Source organism: Condylostylus longicornis, unplaced genomic scaffold, assembly GCF_029603195.1.
Source record: "Condylostylus longicornis isolate FDR11 unplaced genomic scaffold, ASM2960319v2 ptg000028l, whole genome shotgun sequence".
Lineage (NCBI taxonomy): Eukaryota > Metazoa > Arthropoda > Insecta > Diptera > Dolichopodidae > Condylostylus > Condylostylus longicornis.
The window spans coordinates 4778693-4796515 of record NW_026577997.1 but is presented as its reverse complement, the minus strand read 5'-3'; the positions used below and the strand labels follow the sequence as shown (position 1 = coordinate 4796515).

The 17823-nt window shown below is 22.2% G+C and overlaps 2 protein-coding genes across 4 annotated transcripts; both read left to right on the top strand.

Annotated features, from left to right (window-relative positions):
* The first annotated feature begins 8258 nt into the window (after window positions 1-8258).
* LOC129607700 (vam6/Vps39-like protein) lies at window positions 8259-11655 on the top strand. The gene is made up of 8 exons (XM_055518861.1): window positions 8259-8449; window positions 8542-8816; window positions 8882-9085; window positions 9143-9434; window positions 9496-9755; window positions 9808-10730; window positions 10796-11198; window positions 11260-11655. The coding sequence occupies exons 1-8, from the start codon at window positions 8377-8379 to the stop codon at window positions 11545-11547; spliced, it is 2718 nt and encodes a 905-aa protein (XP_055374836.1). The 5' UTR covers window positions 8259-8376; the 3' UTR covers window positions 11548-11655.
* Window positions 11656-11901: 246 nt separating this feature from the next.
* LOC129607699 (rubber oxygenase-like) lies at window positions 11902-17617 on the top strand. 3 transcript variants are annotated; one of them, XM_055518858.1, is made up of 3 exons: window positions 11902-12173; window positions 15369-15486; window positions 15541-17617. In XM_055518858.1, exons 1-3 carry the CDS (start codon window positions 12122-12124, stop codon window positions 16535-16537), a joined length of 1167 nt encoding a protein of 388 aa, XP_055374833.1. In that variant the 5' UTR covers window positions 11902-12121; the 3' UTR covers window positions 16538-17617. The 3 variants fall into 3 exon arrangements, with proteins under 3 accessions (XP_055374833.1, XP_055374834.1, XP_055374835.1); XM_055518859.1 differs by lacking the exon at window positions 11902-12173 and adding an exon at window positions 12660-12963; XM_055518860.1 differs by lacking the exon at window positions 11902-12173 and adding an exon at window positions 14802-14940.
* The last annotated feature ends 206 nt before the right edge of the window (window positions 17618-17823 follow it).

The window sequence follows — 17823 nt, the reverse complement described above, 5'->3', positions numbered from 1 at the left end:
ATACATTGGAGATGACATTAATTTGAAATAGTCGGAGCATAAACATGGGCCTTTTACCAGCCTTTATTTTAGTTAATTATTTAACTAATTTGTAGAATAAGTTTACTAACTTTAGCTGTAATTAATAACATTGATTTGTAATTGTATTTTTTATAAGTTTTAATATTTTAAAATTTAATCAAATTTAGCCGACCTATAAATCTCTATAAATTAAGTTGAATTAGAAATTTTGCAATTCGTAGCCTATCATTTGATTATATTTTGTTATTTTCATGCCACATTTTTAGTTAACATTTTCAGGATAACAACTTGTTATTCTAAATTGACAAAAAAACACATAATTAAATTAAACACGTGCCTAAATATTCTATATCAATCCTAAGATGTGATAACCCTTTCGAAACTATTTTACAAAAATAATTATAAAATCAAATAATTTTTTATTTTATAAGTATAGTTACTTGTGTTGATTTAGTCCTTTTCTAAGAATTACTTAAAAATCTTGTTTAATTTAAAATTAGCATCTGGGCACGTATCATAACATTATCGTAATACTATTTAGGTATACTTACAAATGTAGAAAAGATCTTTAAAACAAGATAAACATTTTGCAAAATCACTTTAAAAACAAAATTTCTTTTTAATTTTCATACCTTTAACACCTTTATTTTTCATTTACTATTGTGTGTGTTTATGTTTTAACTCATATATGTATATGCATTGATATTTAGTTTGAAAAGCGGCGACATACTGTCTGGTAAATATTCATCTTAACAAAATCAAGAAAAATAAAAAATTAAAAACTATTGTAAAGAACAAAGAAAGAAAAACATTAAAATTCAATGAGATTTTGAATGAGAAAAAAAAAACAAAAAAAAAAAAACTAAATATTTCATTGAAACATGTAAGAGCAAAGGAATTTTTTTTCATTTTCTTAAAGATTTTTTCATCATAGTGCATGTTACCTGCAGTCTTGTACAGGCTCATTCAAAAATTTCAAGAAAAAATTTATTTTTTAAAAAATTTTAATTTTTAAAGTGATTTTATTTTTAATTTGGTTTTTTTTTTAAATCTGTGGCTACAAATGACGATTTCTTTAGAGTAAAGGCAAGACTAGAAGGATTTTCAAAAACTAATTTAAATTTAAGTTTATTATCAAGTAATATTTCATTGAAATTAATACATACAACGTTACTATATCCCCAAAATTAGGGTTTATACAAAAAAAAAGTACAAAATAATATTTTTCTTAAATTTTAAAAAATTGATTTTTAAGTTTAAATTTTGATTTGAGTACGTTTTTTTCGAATAAGGCAAGTTTTTCTTTAAAATAACAAGATTTATTCATTATGGTATTAATTTTAGTGTTTAATATTTAAAAATAGTAGAAGAAAATTTATAAGTGTCAGATTATTTTCATATGATTTTCTTTAAAATTTCTAAAAGACCCATAGTAGCATTTAATTCGTAAATTTAAAAGAGACCTTTAGGTAATTTTATTTGAATAAATCCATATCAACATCATTTACTTACATAAAATTTATATAACTTATTCATCTTATAATTAATTGTAAAAAATTACCCTGTAAAAATGATTACATATTACTATCCTTGTGCATTACGCGGATACGATTCAAGTATTTTATTATCAAATGATATTTGTACAAGAAAAATATTGTATATGCAGTATTCCAGAAGGTTACAACCTAAATTTTATTAAAATTTATATATAGAAAACTAATTTACACGCGGTTTTTCTTGTACATATAAAGACAAATTCCTTTTTAATGTTTAATATTTTCAAATATTCGTTTTCAAGAAAGATACTCGTATCCTTTATTTTCATTCCGTATTGTTATCAAATTTGAAAGGATCATACATTTTTTTTCAATACCTATACGAACAATTTATTTTTATTTTACAAAAATTTCATCGTACATTCTTTAAATGTGGAATGTAGAATCAAAATCGAAATTGTACGTGCAGTATCTACAAACAAAAAAAAAAAAAAAAGTAATTTTCAATTGTTTTTCAATTTTTGTCCTTCAATATAACATCCTATGACCGGATGTAACTTCCTAAAAAATAAGAATACAATTTGCTTTTTTGTTTTGTTTTTCAAACAAATGTAAAAAAAAATATTGTAATAGTAAAAAGGGAATAAAATAAAAAAAAAATCTCATCACTTTTAATTCTATTTCTCTTCCCAATTGCATTTCTACATTATAAACTATAAACAATTATTACAAATTCTATTTGATTTTAAAATATATCCGTACATCCTTGATGCACATACATACACATTTTTTGAATCGGTTCGGTATAATACAAATAAGGGGTTCCTTTTCTTTTTTACAATTACGAGTATAGGTACATTTTGTTTTGTTAATTTTTTTTTTTTGTGTATAATTTTCCTGATTCTCAAAAGGACAATAATTTACAATTCGATTTTTGACAAATGGGCTATTTGTCACACCTTTTTGTGGATTGCGTGTTTTTATCATTTTATGTCGTCATTTGGTTTTTTGATTTTTATTATAGTTTTTATTTTAATATTGAAATTATTGAATCAGAGGATATTTAAGAATTTTTATTGTTTGAATGTACTTGCATACACATATAAGTTTAGAGAGAAATAATATGGAATGATGTAACAGCTATGATATTTTTATAAAAGGACAATAAATTATTATTGTATGTACTTAACTTTTTTTTTTCAAATAAGGAAATAAATATTGTAAGTACATTTTAAAGGTTGCGTTGAATATTCGAATTGAAGATATTTGGAATAGATTGAATCTCAAATATAGTTAATTGTTGCACTAATAATATTTTAAAGGGATATGAGCCTAATATACGAGTATATAAAATAATTAACAATTCGATAATTCAACTCTAACTTAGGTCTTAGTATAAAGAATGCTCGATAAAAATTACATAATTTAATAAATCTTGGATATTGAAGATTTTTTCGAGTATGTTACAAATTTGGAAAAAGTAAAATATTCACTGTTTGTAGATTTTTATGTATGTGCGAAAAGACTAAATATAATTTAGAACTTTCATTGTATGTCTAATTATCAAAAATTACTAGAATTTTAGAAACTATTTTGAAAATCTATTGTAAACATTTTCGCTATCCACAAGAAGTAAACTGATTTTGTTTTATGTATTCCTCAGAACATCCCTATTTTAGTAAAAGTATAAGCGTTTTCTAAAAGTATTATCAAAAAGTTTTTAAAATGTTATTCTTTTAAAAGCCAGTTGTTTCGAAAATTCAATAATAATATTACCAATACCTTCTACATATTTGGAAAAATCATACGAGTATTAGTATTTTCAGGTTTTATATTTGTAATAGCAATTAATTGATGTTTAGCACATTTATGAATGTGTTTGTATACTGAAATTTATATGATTATAAGATGCTAATTACACAGATTCCCTAAGCAATTTTCCACTTTTAATTCCGTTCCTCTTAAGGTAATTTTGTTTTTGTTATAATTGAAGAGACAGAAACATGCCTCATTTTATATTTTAAGGGGATAATATGTATATATGTTTTTTTATTTGTTAACTGTTACGAATTTGTATAAATTCAATTAGTATTTAATTTTAATGGATAAGAAAATAAAATAAATTTTTTTTTATATATAAAATTACCGTATAAAATTTAATTTTTCATTAATTTTATTTAATTTCTAATATTTTTTCTTATTTCTTTTTAGAGATTAAATTATGACTGCTATTTTTTGGTGGAAAACGAATTCGTTTTAAAATACACAAGATGTTAGTATGGTAAACTTAAATATGTAAATAAATTTAAAATTTTATAAGCTTATCTTATAAATAATAATCTGAAATTTATCAGAATTTACCAAATTTAATCACATAGTTTTCAATTAGTTTTTAGTATAATTTACTGTAATTCACGTAATGTATAATGTAAGAATTAAAAATTTCAAAATTAAAATAAAAAAAAAATTAATTTTGCTAACTTATATATCAAATATTATTTTGGCGCCATAAAGAGATAACATACGTCTCAATTTTTAAAAATAAATTTTTTTAAAATTAATTTTTTTTAAATTAGAAATTTTAATGTAAATCTGTACTTGTATATACACATACATATACTATTGAAAATTAAATTAATATAATATTCTGATATGATTAATATTTTTATAATTTTAAGCTTTTAAAATTAAATAAATCATATAGTTAAGTCCGTATTGACACCATAATTAAATCCATGTATGATTCAATTCTTTGTTTCGTTTTTAAATAATAATTTTTTGTATTTCTATTGTAGAAATCCGTAGAAAACTAAGTTGCTTTGGATGTATAATAAGAGGTCTTGAGTATGATCTATTCCAATTAATTGAAGGAAAAATCAAAGGTAAAAAAAATACTTGAAGGGAAAAAATATCATGGCTCAGAAATATTCAAAACTGGACAGGCAAGAAAAGTAGTAAAAGAAAATACTAAAAGTAGGAAAAGAATATTAGTCTAGAGTGCTAGATACAGAGAAGAATATGCTAAAATTATCGCAAGTCTATACAAGATAGAGATAGAGTTGCAAAAATCGTTTAAAATGCAAAACTCAACATACTATGAAAAAAACTGTTTTAAGTTTTGTACTTAAAATTTTCAAAACAAAAGGTTAGTTAAGATTAGTTTGTAAAAGTTTAATGATACCGTAAATTTAGAGTTATTGATATAGCATTAAAATGTACAAATGTTCCGAAATTTGTAAAATAGTTTTCTATTTTACGGTTATTGCGTCGGCTGTCAATTATTATTGTTATACATAGAGTATCGAAAAACATTGCCCTTATTGAAAATATTCTCCGAAACTATTATTTGCTTTAAAAAAACTCCTAAATGTAATTTAGCTTTTAATGAATTATTTTAAACTGTTAATAATAAAAAATTTTTGAGATAATTTCAATAAAATTTGACCATAAATAAATAAGTTGGATTAAAAATTTTTTTAATTTCATCGCAGTAATATCTAATTGATTTCACTCAATTAATATTTCATTTTTATAAAATAATTTCGATCAGTATACATTTTATTGTAAATCACGTGATGCATATAAGAAATTTTATAATTTTGACAAATCAAGACAAAAATATATAAATACTTACTCATAATCTGGTTGTGTATAATCCTGATGTGTTGGATATGATGAATAATAACAATTATTATTATTAACATAATTAATATGATCGCCATAATATCCAGCATTTGGTAAATTTGGATTATAATTTGTCATAGTTTTTATTAATAATAACAAAAAAAAAATAAAAGTTTTAAAATTTTATTATCACTTTTTATATTAAAAAAGAAAAAACAAAACAAAATTTATATTGTAAAGTTAATTAATTTATAATATTAAATTAATAAAAATAAAATTTAAAATTTCTTAATAATTTGTTATTTAATTATTTATGATCTTAGTAAAAAATTAGTAAAAAATTATTTGAGTTATTTTAATTATTTAATTACTAAGGTAATAAAATATATAATAGGTAATAAAATTTTTAAATTTTATTATTATTTTAAATATTATTAAATTTTTTTTTTTGTTTTGCGATATTTAAAAATTACAGCGACCCGTCCACTATAAATTTGTCCAGCAAAGACAGTTAAACTAATAAATCTACATATGTTTCAAGTACTATCTTTAAACTTATAGGTTTCGATTGATATCTTTAACTAAAATTAAAAAATATAAAAAAAAATAAAACAAAAAAAGAACAAAATTATTTTTAATATTGATATTATTACGTATATACTTGCATATGCGAATGTATTCATAAATAAATATATGGAGCATATGTACTTTTATTAAAAAAAAATTAATTTTTATATAAAATTGAATTATGTATATGTTAATAATAAGGTTCGAAGTCAATTGAATAAGAAATAAGAATTGATTTTTCTAATATTTTAAATTGATTTCTCTAAAATTTTAAATATATTAGAAAATTCAATTCTTATTTGATACAAAAAATATTCTAATTTTCTAAATATGCTCAAGGAGAAACAAATTAAAAAAATTAAAATAAACTAATTCTAAAGATAATATTTATTAAGCTAAATTAATTTATTAGTTAATAATTAACAATCATTTTAAAATTAAATAAATTTGAAATATTAAAGGCTTCCTGAAATATTAATATTGCATTGTGAATTTCAAACTTGATTTTTAAATATTAAAATTATTTCAAAATTATTTAAATTGTAAAAGACTTACTTTTATAACTCGCACAAAAACACACATGTTATTAATTGTAAGAGATGCATTACTAATTCTAATATTTATGATCAAATAAAAGTAAAAAAGCTTACATAGAAATCAGTGAATTTTTCCGAATTTCGATTGGAGCATATGAAAACACATTTGTTTGGAATAAAATTATTGAAAAAAAAAAATCGAAAAATTTGACAATATGTCTATGGGGAGCGCAATTTTTATAGGAAATTATTAAAATTGCAAAATACATCAGTTTGAAATGCAATAATAAATAATAATGTCTCATATAATAACCATATACCATACATATATTTGGTTCCATAACTACATCAAAAATTTGAATTCGATTCTTAATTTTAACAAATATTTTTCAGTTTATTCGTATTTATACATATATGTGTATGTACATATGTATGAATTCATGTGTAAAAAATGATTTTTTTTTATCAATTTCACGTAATACAAATAATCGAATATCTACAATTATGTGTCAGTTGGAAATTTCTTATCACAACAACAAAAAGAAAATAAGAAAAAAAGAAGCAAAAATAACAATTTTTTTTTATTCGACCAATACAGGAATTTATTTACCTGTATATTTATTAATTTTTTTTTTTTTTTGTTAATACTTACATATTTAATATTATATATTAATCTAGTTATCAGGACCTCCACTATCTTATCATATAATTTTGATTTAGATTGAAATACTTTTTTATTTAGAGAACAACTTTATGTATATACATAAGTACATATTAATAAGTTAAACAAAAAATAAAAAAATGATTTGATGGTTAAAAACAACGTAAAAAATAATTTTTTTTTTAGCTTTGCAGAATGTTTTTTTATTATTAGTAGTAGAATGCAAGATAGCAAAATTATACAAGTATATACCCCTATACATAATAATTATGTACAATATTCATATTATTATATGTAGGTAATAAAATTATATCTAATAAATGTCTCTGAATTGAAAAAAAATTATGAATTTATTATAATTCTTATTTTATGTTGTTGTTTTTTTTTGTACATTTTTATGATCTCTGCAAATTATTATATGAGTACGTACTTCTCAAATTTATAATTGATTTAAGAATAAAATAAAATACATAAGTACTATCTACATATATTATGTATATTATATGCTTATATAGGTATTAAAAATAAATCGAAAAATTTTTTGAAATTTTGTCAATATTTGCATTTTAAGTACATATAATGCAATATAATATTATATAGGTATTACAAAAGAAAATTTCAGTATTCATGAAATTTAAAAAAAAAAATAATTTTAAATTTGCTAATTGTATAAAACTGTACGATTTTTGTAAATACATAATTGTATTACAATTCGTGTAAATTGTACATATGCAGTGGGCAAGGTATTGGTATCTGGTCACAAATTTAGTTAAACCGTACAAGTATTATATGCAAATATTTAGTGTAGACCATTATTTTTTAATAAAACTTCAGCGCTATCATGTTAAAATATTAACATGATATTATAAATTTAATACGCTTGGAGCAATATCATAGTTCGAATTTTACAAATCAGCCATTGTATATGTACAATAACGCGCTTTGTATTGTTCTTGTGTAAAATAAAATCGAACCCTTGTAAAAATAAACTTTTGAAAACAAAACAATATTGATAAAATAAATGTAATTTAGTTGCATTTATTACCGTTAATAATAATAATTAATTATTTCTAGTACAAATACCGTTAATTAGTTATAATTGTAAAGAATTCCGTTATTAAAACTGAAAAAAAAAAATGTGAACTTAAATTTTAAAAATTATAAACATACGTTTTACAAAAAAATTAATTACCAGTATTGCTTATAGATGGCACATTTTATATTTTGTAGAAAATTATTTTTATGTTACCTAGTCTCCACAATCAATAATGGCAGCTCTAAACATTGATCATATGTTTTTTACATTTGACATTTTTTTTGACGGCTCTATAAAGAAATAACAAGAAAAGAAATATCAAAGAATAAAGTTGGGAGGTGTAAAATTAATTATTTTTATTGTTCTTCAATTCTAGAAAAAAATAATCAAGAGAGCAAAATTAATTTATTTTTTAAGTTTTTAATTAATACAAACATGATGCACCAAGCGTATAATATGCAACTTTTAACAAAACTCTCCGTTCATATTGAATCCATTGCAGCTTTTGGTAAATATCGTCTCATAAAATATATTATTAATTAATGTACATATGTAACTTTACAAAATTTAAGTAATAATTTGAAAATTTCTGATTTGAAGATAATACCATAGTTCTTGGAACACGTAAAGGTGAATTACTTACGTATGCGGTTAAGAAAAAAGAAGATGAAGACAAAATGAAATTGGATTTACAAATTTTCGATAAAGAATTTAGCAAAAAACCTATTGTACAATTAGAAGTTGTACCAAAAGAATTACTTTTTGCATTAACAGATAATATAATTCATGTTAGTTATATTAACAAAATGAAATTATTACGTTTATATAAAGCTTCCGAAACGAAAGGAGCAAGTCTATTTTGCATTCATGAGAAAGTACGGCATATACTTATGTCTACACAGTTTTTTATCATAAAATCTTAAAAATTATTTCATTTTAGACTTCAGAATCGACAACATGTGAAGTAAAATCAATTATAACAGTGTGTGTGGCTATTAAACGGAAATTACAATTTTATATTTGGGAAAACAATAAATTTACTGATATGAAAATTTCTATTGAGTTAAAAGATTTACCTAAAGCGATTTCAATATATAATGAATTTGTTTGTGTTGGATTTAAGGATGAATACGTTTTATATGATGTAGGAAAATTTTTTATTTTTCTGAATTCAACACAAGGAATTTTTTTTTTTTTTTAGATGTCAGAAAAACCATCATTAAAACATGATTTAATCTCAACTTCATCATCTTATAGTCAAGATCCTTGTATTTGTCTATTAAAAGACGTTTTCGGATTGATAAAGGATCAGTTTTTGGTCGGTGTGGACCCAATGGAATTTCCAAAACCAAATAAGGATAGTAAAAGGCAGGATGATAATCAAATTAAGCCTACTACCGAAATAATTCCAGAAAGAATAACACTTTCGAAAAATTCTGATGCATGTAAACATTTTTCACCATTGTTATGGAGTCAGCCTGTTTTAAATCTAGGTAAAATTTTGGATATGTATCTACTTACACTAAAATAGTATGTTAAAATATTTTTCCTCAGTTTGGGATGAACCATACATATTAGGTCGTACTGCAGATTGCTTAGAAGTTCGTTGTTTTGACTCAAATGGTTTAAATAAAGAATCATTGGTGCAATCTTTTCCCGATCTTGGTAAAGCTCGATTTTTGAAGTGCTCTGGCAAAGGTACAATTTTTGCAGCAGCTATTTCTGAATTATGGTATCTTGGAAGAGTTGATATTTCTAAGCAAATTCAAAGTTTACAAACCCATAAGAAATTTCAATTGGCCATCGACTTAACAGTAATACCTTAATATAACTTCAATTTCTTTTTTTTACAATAAAACATTTTAGAACACTTCGGATAAATCAGAAGAAGAAAAAGAGGAAATCATACGAAAAATTCAAGCAAGGTTTGCAAGAGAACTTTTCTTTACAAAACAGTTTAGTGCGGCCATGCAAGAATTTGCAAAGTCTCCGACACACCCATACGATGTGATTCGTTTATTTCCAAATTTATTTCCAAATGATAGTCAGCGGTCATCACCTACACATACTGATTCAAATATTCCACTATTAGAAGATAAGGATTTGGAAGATGCTTTATTAGCATTACAAGATTATTTAGCTTTTGCAAGGCACGAGGAAGTTAAGCGTATAGAAAAACTTTGTGAAAAAGATAAACAGAGTAAGGGTTCAAAGCCGAAAGTATCAACTTTGCTGTCTGTGTTAGATACGACATTATTAAAAACATATTTACAAACAAATAATTCCAAAATTGAAATATTATTACGGCAAGGTCGTTGCGACTTTGAAGAATCAGAGAAAACACTGATAAAATATAGAAAGTTTTCAGAATTAAACATTTTGTATAATACAAATGGAAAACATCAAAAAGCTTTAGAGTTACTTAAATCACAATCAGATAACCCTGGAACTCGTCTTTATGGAGTTGAACAAACTATCAAATATCTACAAACACTGGGACCCGAACATAAATATTTAATTTTTGAATATTCAGATTGGGTATTAAAGAAAGATCCAAATGCCGGTATTAAAATATTTACTGAAAATTTTGATGAAATTAAAGCACTTCCTAGGCCAGAAGTTCTTGATTTTTTATTAAAAGGGCATAAAGGATTGGTTATTCCATATTTGGAACATATAATTGAAGAATGGAATGAAAAAACTCCATTATTTCATAATTATTTAATAAACCAGTATAGAAAAGAGATCGATAATTTAAAAAGTATTTTAGAAAAAGATGAGAATGCAATGTAAGTGTAATCATTTATTGCAAATGCAGTTTATTTTATTTGATTTAATGAAATATTAATTTTAGTGAAGCATCAGAGTCATACAAGTCTACTCGTAGTAAATTACTAAATTTTTTAAAAACATCCAACATTTATTCACCTGAAAATGTTTTAAAAGATTTACCAACAAACGATTTATTTGAAGAACGTGCAATAATTTTAGGAAAATTAAAGAAACATAGAAAAGTATTAGTTATATATTATCAAGTTCTTGGGGATATTGAAAAAGCCAAAGAATATTGTGAACAAGTTTATCCCGATGACAACAATATCTTAGTTCTTTTAATTGAAACTTTACTAACTAAACCAGATGCACCTCCATATAATGGTGTAACATTACATCCAATCTGTTTACAACCAAATACAGAAATTGTTTTGGAACTTCTCGACAAATATGGCACAAAAATTGATCCAGTTGATGTGATAGCGGTATTATAAACTTTGTTAAACTATGTTATTTTATTATAAATAAATTAATTTTTAATCACAGTGTCTACCAAATGATATACCATTACATAGGATTAAGGATTTTTTAGAAAATTCTTTAAGAGACAAGTTGGAAACAAGACGTCATTGTCAAGTTTTAAATGGTTTACTTAATGCTGAAGAATTGAGATTAAAAGAAAAACTTATGCGCTATGAAAAGAAGAGTATAGTTTTAACTGCTTATAGTATTTGTAATATTTGTAAAAAACGATTTACAAATCAAAGTGCATTTGTTAAATATCCGGATGGTGAAATCGTGCATTTTTCATGTCAAGATAAAATTTCAAATTAATAATTTATCAATATTTTGGTCAGTTCTAATTTTTTTTTTATTATTATTTAATTTAAAAATACATATATTATTAAAAGTGGTAATAAAATAATATAATAAAAATTTTTTGTAATAATTTTTTAATATCAGATTTGAATAGTAAAATTTTTAAAATGTCTAAGTATTAGAAAATGTTTTTTTCTGGAAGATTTCCAAAAGAAAACAGGTGTATATTTTAAATTTTTACTATGTGCAATTTGTATTACTTTACTGAATTGATAATTAAATATATTAATTTCTTATTTAATATTCGTATTTCTTTAATATTTCAGTATGTAAAATAAAATAAGTAAAATAAATTCACATATTTAATAGCTATTTTTTAAACTAAATCTACTTTAGCGGAAATATTAATCAAAAAAAAAGTACAGATAACATAACAGAAAAAAGTACAGATAAAAATTTTGCCCTTTGGCATAATTGCAATTAAAGTGCATTGTAAATTGTTTGCGATTATGTTATATGCGTTAATAGGAAAAATTTTGAAATTTTTTTTATCAACATTACAAATGTAACAAGAAATCTACTATATTTAATGATAAAACAAATTATCAACGTTGCAACAAATACAAAGTACTACATTTTTAGTAAGTACCTACAGACATATATAATAATGTGTACATATTGTATGTATATGAAAATTTTGTTTATAGTGCTAATAATGCATTTAAAGCTTTAAATATTATATAACAATGCACAATTTATCTCTGCTATTTTTTTCCAAATACTTTTCAATTTATCAAAAATCAAGTTTATGTATCATATGATGATCTATTAACAGGTAGTTTTTTTTTGTGGTGTTACCTGACAACTTTTAAATCATGCTAACATAAAATTGTGCAAAATAAACAATGGATATTTTTGTATTTATGCTACAATATATGATATTATAGTATTGGTTTAGTTGATAATTGCAAAATTTACCCCATCCAAACTTTTATATCATGTAAAACTTATTTGTTTACTCTTGTACATGATTATTATTTTATATTTTTAGCTCCAACACTCTTTTTAAAAATATGTAATATTTTTAGTTTCAGTTAGTTGAGCTTAAGACATTTAACAGGTCGTTTGTATATATTATAGTTTATAAGAATGATGTAAAATTGCGTAGTACCACGACGGTATGACTAACGTGTAATACAATATAAATGCTTATATAAATTATATACATATATATATGGATAAGAAAAGTGGAGAAAAAGAAAATTAAAAACTTTCACTATCAAGTAAATTTGTTTTTTTTTTTTTTTGAAGATTGAAGAAGAAAATAAAAAACGTATAACATATAGAGTTATAAAAGAAACAAAAAACAAAATTTATTTTATACAAAAGTTATATAAAAGTGGGGATCTTATATCATGCCTATTGAAATTGGTAATGTAATGCATAAAAATGTATTTTTTATTGTTTTATGAGTACAGCTCCTCGTAACTATGTTAGCCCAGCTAAATATTCGAATGAATTTATAAAATGTTACTATAAATTCGTTAAATAAAATTTATAATAGATTATTATTAAAATATTGTTATTGATTTTAGTCTAAATTTGCTTGCTATACTTTTGAAGGTAAAAGTAATTATCGTAAAAAATTTTTCAAATATTTTAAAATTAACTCAAATAAAGGATAGTTTAAGTTTACATTAACAGTATAATAATTAACAGTATTTATTTTAATATAATTCAGAGATCTCAAAATGTATACCTAGGTTACAATAAATATATTAGAATAATTAGAGTAACTGTGTTAAAAGCTTACGGTAAACGCAAAAATAAATGAGTTTTTTTAGTAGATTGCAAATAATCGAAATACTAAAATTTTTGTAATGGATTGAAATATTGAAATTTTACGGATGTGAATCGTGTATCTCAGTATTTTACTCACCATGTGATAAGAAAGTGTAGAATTAATGTATTTTTTCTTAATTTTTGCAATATATTGGATTAATGTAGTTTTCGGAGTGAAAAGAATTTTTTCGGAATGTTTATCTCATTTTTTTCTAAAATGTGTACAAAATTTAGTCATTTATTAATTCATTTTCTTTTTTGGAGTTGATATTTTGCGAAATAATACGAAAATTCAATTGAATACTGTGCCATAATTTTTTTTTTTCATAAAACCAAATTTCATTTATACGTTTTTATAACATACTGTATTAAAAAATTTCTTCTTTAACATTATCTCATCATATTCCAATATGATTTTTCTTTTATATTACTTATAAAGTTATGTTGAATTTATAATGGAAATTACGTACGTATATTGAATAAATAATTACACATTACAAAAACTAAACTCAATTAGGTATTTAAAATGATTTGATCAGATTATGTACATATTATAAGTTATGCTTGGCATATTAAGAAGATGTATAATGAATTTTAACATACCTTTTACATATACACATAAACCAATACTATTATATTGTAAATTGTAATAAAAATAAAGGTATGTGCTAATTTATTTAACAATTTTTTTTTTTTAAATTTTTTAAGCAAATAGTGAAAATAATTACACAATATTATAGTATGTAAATCTAGAAATAATATATGTATGTATATAAACATACGTTTAATGTCATCATTATAGAAAATAAAGTGAATATCTGTCGAATATTGAATTTGATTGATCTTAGAGAAAATGAACTTGTTAAAATTCTGATTTTTTAATTGATTTTTTTTTATTCAATAGAATTAATTTTCATATTGTAAGATTGTAATATTTGTTTGAATTTATAATTTGTATGGATGCCATTGGAACATTTAATGGTTACGTTTATATGTGCATGAATATGAATATAGTACCAAATTATAAAAAGGTCTCCAGGTTTTATTAAAATTGTTCATATTTGCTATATCTTGTAAATTATAACAAATTTTATTGGATATTAGCATTCTGTTTAATCATATCACTTATATTTTAGTGGCAAAATTTTGTTCAAAAATTTTTTTTTAAATTTTCTGAAAATTCATAATTTTGCATATAGCCCGTTTTAGTTTAATGATTTAATCAAAAAGCAATGATAAAAGGTTTGTTTATATGTAAATACTTTTATTATTGTTAATGGTAAAAATATGTTGGAAAAAGCTTTCAATTAACAATAATTTTTATTTTCAGATTTCTTATATGTATACATAACTTTTATGTACTTTATAAATTAATTATCGTAAAAATAAGAATTATTACCATTATATTATTTCAGTTTAGATTAGAAATTAGATTTAGCAAGTTCGGATTATTGTAAATTTGTTGAATTTGAAAAAAATAATTTGAAACTCTATATATTTTTTATTTTAAAATATGCTCTTTTAAAATATTATGCATAAATTATTGCTAATAAAATATGGAAAATGGTATTTATAAAAAAAAAAAAGAAAATTTCATTGAAAAATTTGAATTATTTAAAATATTTAAAAGAATTGATTATGAATTAATTGCTATTTTTAATTGCATCTCTAAAATTCTTAGAATTTAAATAATTACCGTACAAATATTTGGAATAGTGATCGAAGAATTCGAATAATTACTGTAAATTAATTATATTGAATTATTTATAATTATAACTATTTCATGAAAAATTACATAATTGTGCTAAATATTTCAAAAGAAATTTAATAAAAATGAAAATAGTAAATTAAAACTGAGCAATATTCATTTGTAAATCTTGGTTATTTATAAACAATTTCTATTATAGAGATTTTATAAATAGAATTTTGCATATAATTAAAAATTAAGTCTTTTATATTTTTGTTATAGAAACATAAAATTTTCTTATTTACAGATTCAAAACATTATGTACAAAATTTACTTACAAAAGGAAAAGATATTCCAGTGGATACAGAAATTAATACAGATCAAATAGAATTACCACCTTGGTATGATGAAAAACTTTTCAGAAAGTATGTTTTTTTAAATACATACGTACATTTTTAATAATTATTTTTTTTTTGTAGGGGACAAAAATATTATACACATAATATATTTGCTATTTTTATTGGTATGTTACTTGGTCTAATAGCAGTATTATCAATACCAACAATATTAAAAATTTTAATAAGTACAAAAAAATCATCAAATAATAAAACAGCTTATCAAAGATATATGAGAACAATATATCATACAGTATATTGGCATTGGTATATATTTGGTAATGGTAGCGATAAAGATGATATTATTAAAATAAGAAATACAAAAATATTTAAAAGTTTAATATTTGTACGTAAAACACATTTAATATCATCAAAATATTGTTCAACAATTGGTAATGGTTTTATATCACAAAAGGATATGGCATTAACACAATTCGGTTTTATGGGTTTTATAACATTAAAAGGAAAATATTTAGGTTTAAAACATAATGATGAAACATTAGCTGGTACAATACATTTTTGGCGTGTTATTGGTTATTTATTAGGTATTAAAGATGAATTTAATATATGTACAAATGAATGGGATACAACAAAAATACGTTTAGAAAATATTATTGATGAAATTTATAAACCATCATTAACAAATATAAATGATGATTTTATGAATATGGTAAAACCATTAATTGAAGGTTTATGGTCATTTAATCCATTTTTAAGTGTTGATGCATTCTTATTTATGACAAAAAGATTAGTTAATTGTAATGGTTATGAATATTTTAATTCAGATTTTAATAATAGAAAAATGTTACCATTAGCAGTTGATGGTGAAAATAATAGCAATAATAATAATAATAATGAAGAGAATATTATTAAAAAAGAATTATATAAGGAAATGACAATATGGAATAGATTTGTATTATGGTTTACATTAGTTACATTACAATTTATTTATCCATTAAAATTATTTAAATGGTATTTTGATTTTCAAATATATTTATCACTATTCTTAATTACATATATACCATTTTTAGCATATCATAGATTTGGTTTTAAAGATAGTTATGTTAGAATTAAATTGTGATAAAATTCTAATGATATTTCTTTGATCATCATCATCTCTGTTAAACAGTGTTACGTGAAACATTGCTTCTGCTACTACTTACTGCCTGCCATTGGATCTCTCTGTTTTGCAAAATTGTACCAATTAAAGATGTTCATTATTCTTAGATTTGCTTCAATATCTTCAATCCATCTCTTTTTTCGATAAACTGTACTCTATAATTTCTATAAACTCTGTTATACGTTATAAATTTTATTAGAATTTTGATTCACAAAAAATGTTTACCCTATTAGTCGAATCACTCGATGGGTTATTATTCAAAAATCTTATACTTTTTTTAAATAAAATCAATTTTGAAATTTTGAATTCTATACATAAAATATATTGTATTCCATAATATTCCATCACTACATGTAATGTAACTAATATTTAAAAAAAAAATTAAATTATAAAAGGTTTAAATTGACCTGACATTCAACGGGCAGTATTAATGTAGTACTTCATTGTATCTGTGATCCATATTGTAATATAATTAAAAGTGTATACAATGTAGCGGGATCCAAATTGCTAAAAATGGGTTTATGCAATAAGAAAGCAAACAGTGTAGTGAAAAAATCGAGAGTCACGGATATTTAAAATAAATAAAATTTAATTTTTTGTAAAATATTTAATCTTCTTTATTTTATTATTATTACTATAATTAAAATTGTAAACAATAAAGTAAACATTCCTTGTAATAAAAAAATATACATTTAATAAAGATTAAAAATATAAACAAAATAAAAATTTTTTTGATAACCTTGACTTTTTTTTGCTTTAAGACTTTTTAATTCTAAACGTGTGCTTCGATATAGGGGGCAACGATCTATTTATATTTTAAAACAATTTCCCGTTTAATACGTACGCTGCCGTTTAAAATCAAAATTAAGAATGTAGTTAATTTAGAATTTTAGGTAAAATTAATCAAAAATAATCTTGTTTTTCTTTTGTTTACACTTAATCAATTGCTTATTAGTCATTTGATAAGAAATTTCAAAGTTTATATATACATATATGTCACACAACCATGTTAAAAGATTTTGTTATATATGATTGTAAAAATAAAACAATTAAAAAAAAAAATTTCAAACTTTAATTGCACAATTAACTTGGATTATCGTGTTAATATATAAGTATGTATTATGATAATTTTCTATATCACATATATCGTGCATTTTAAAATCACATATATCGTGCAAAAATTTATGGTAAGTAATAATTCTAATTGCAGTTTTGAAATTTTAATTTAGAATTTAAATATCTCAGAA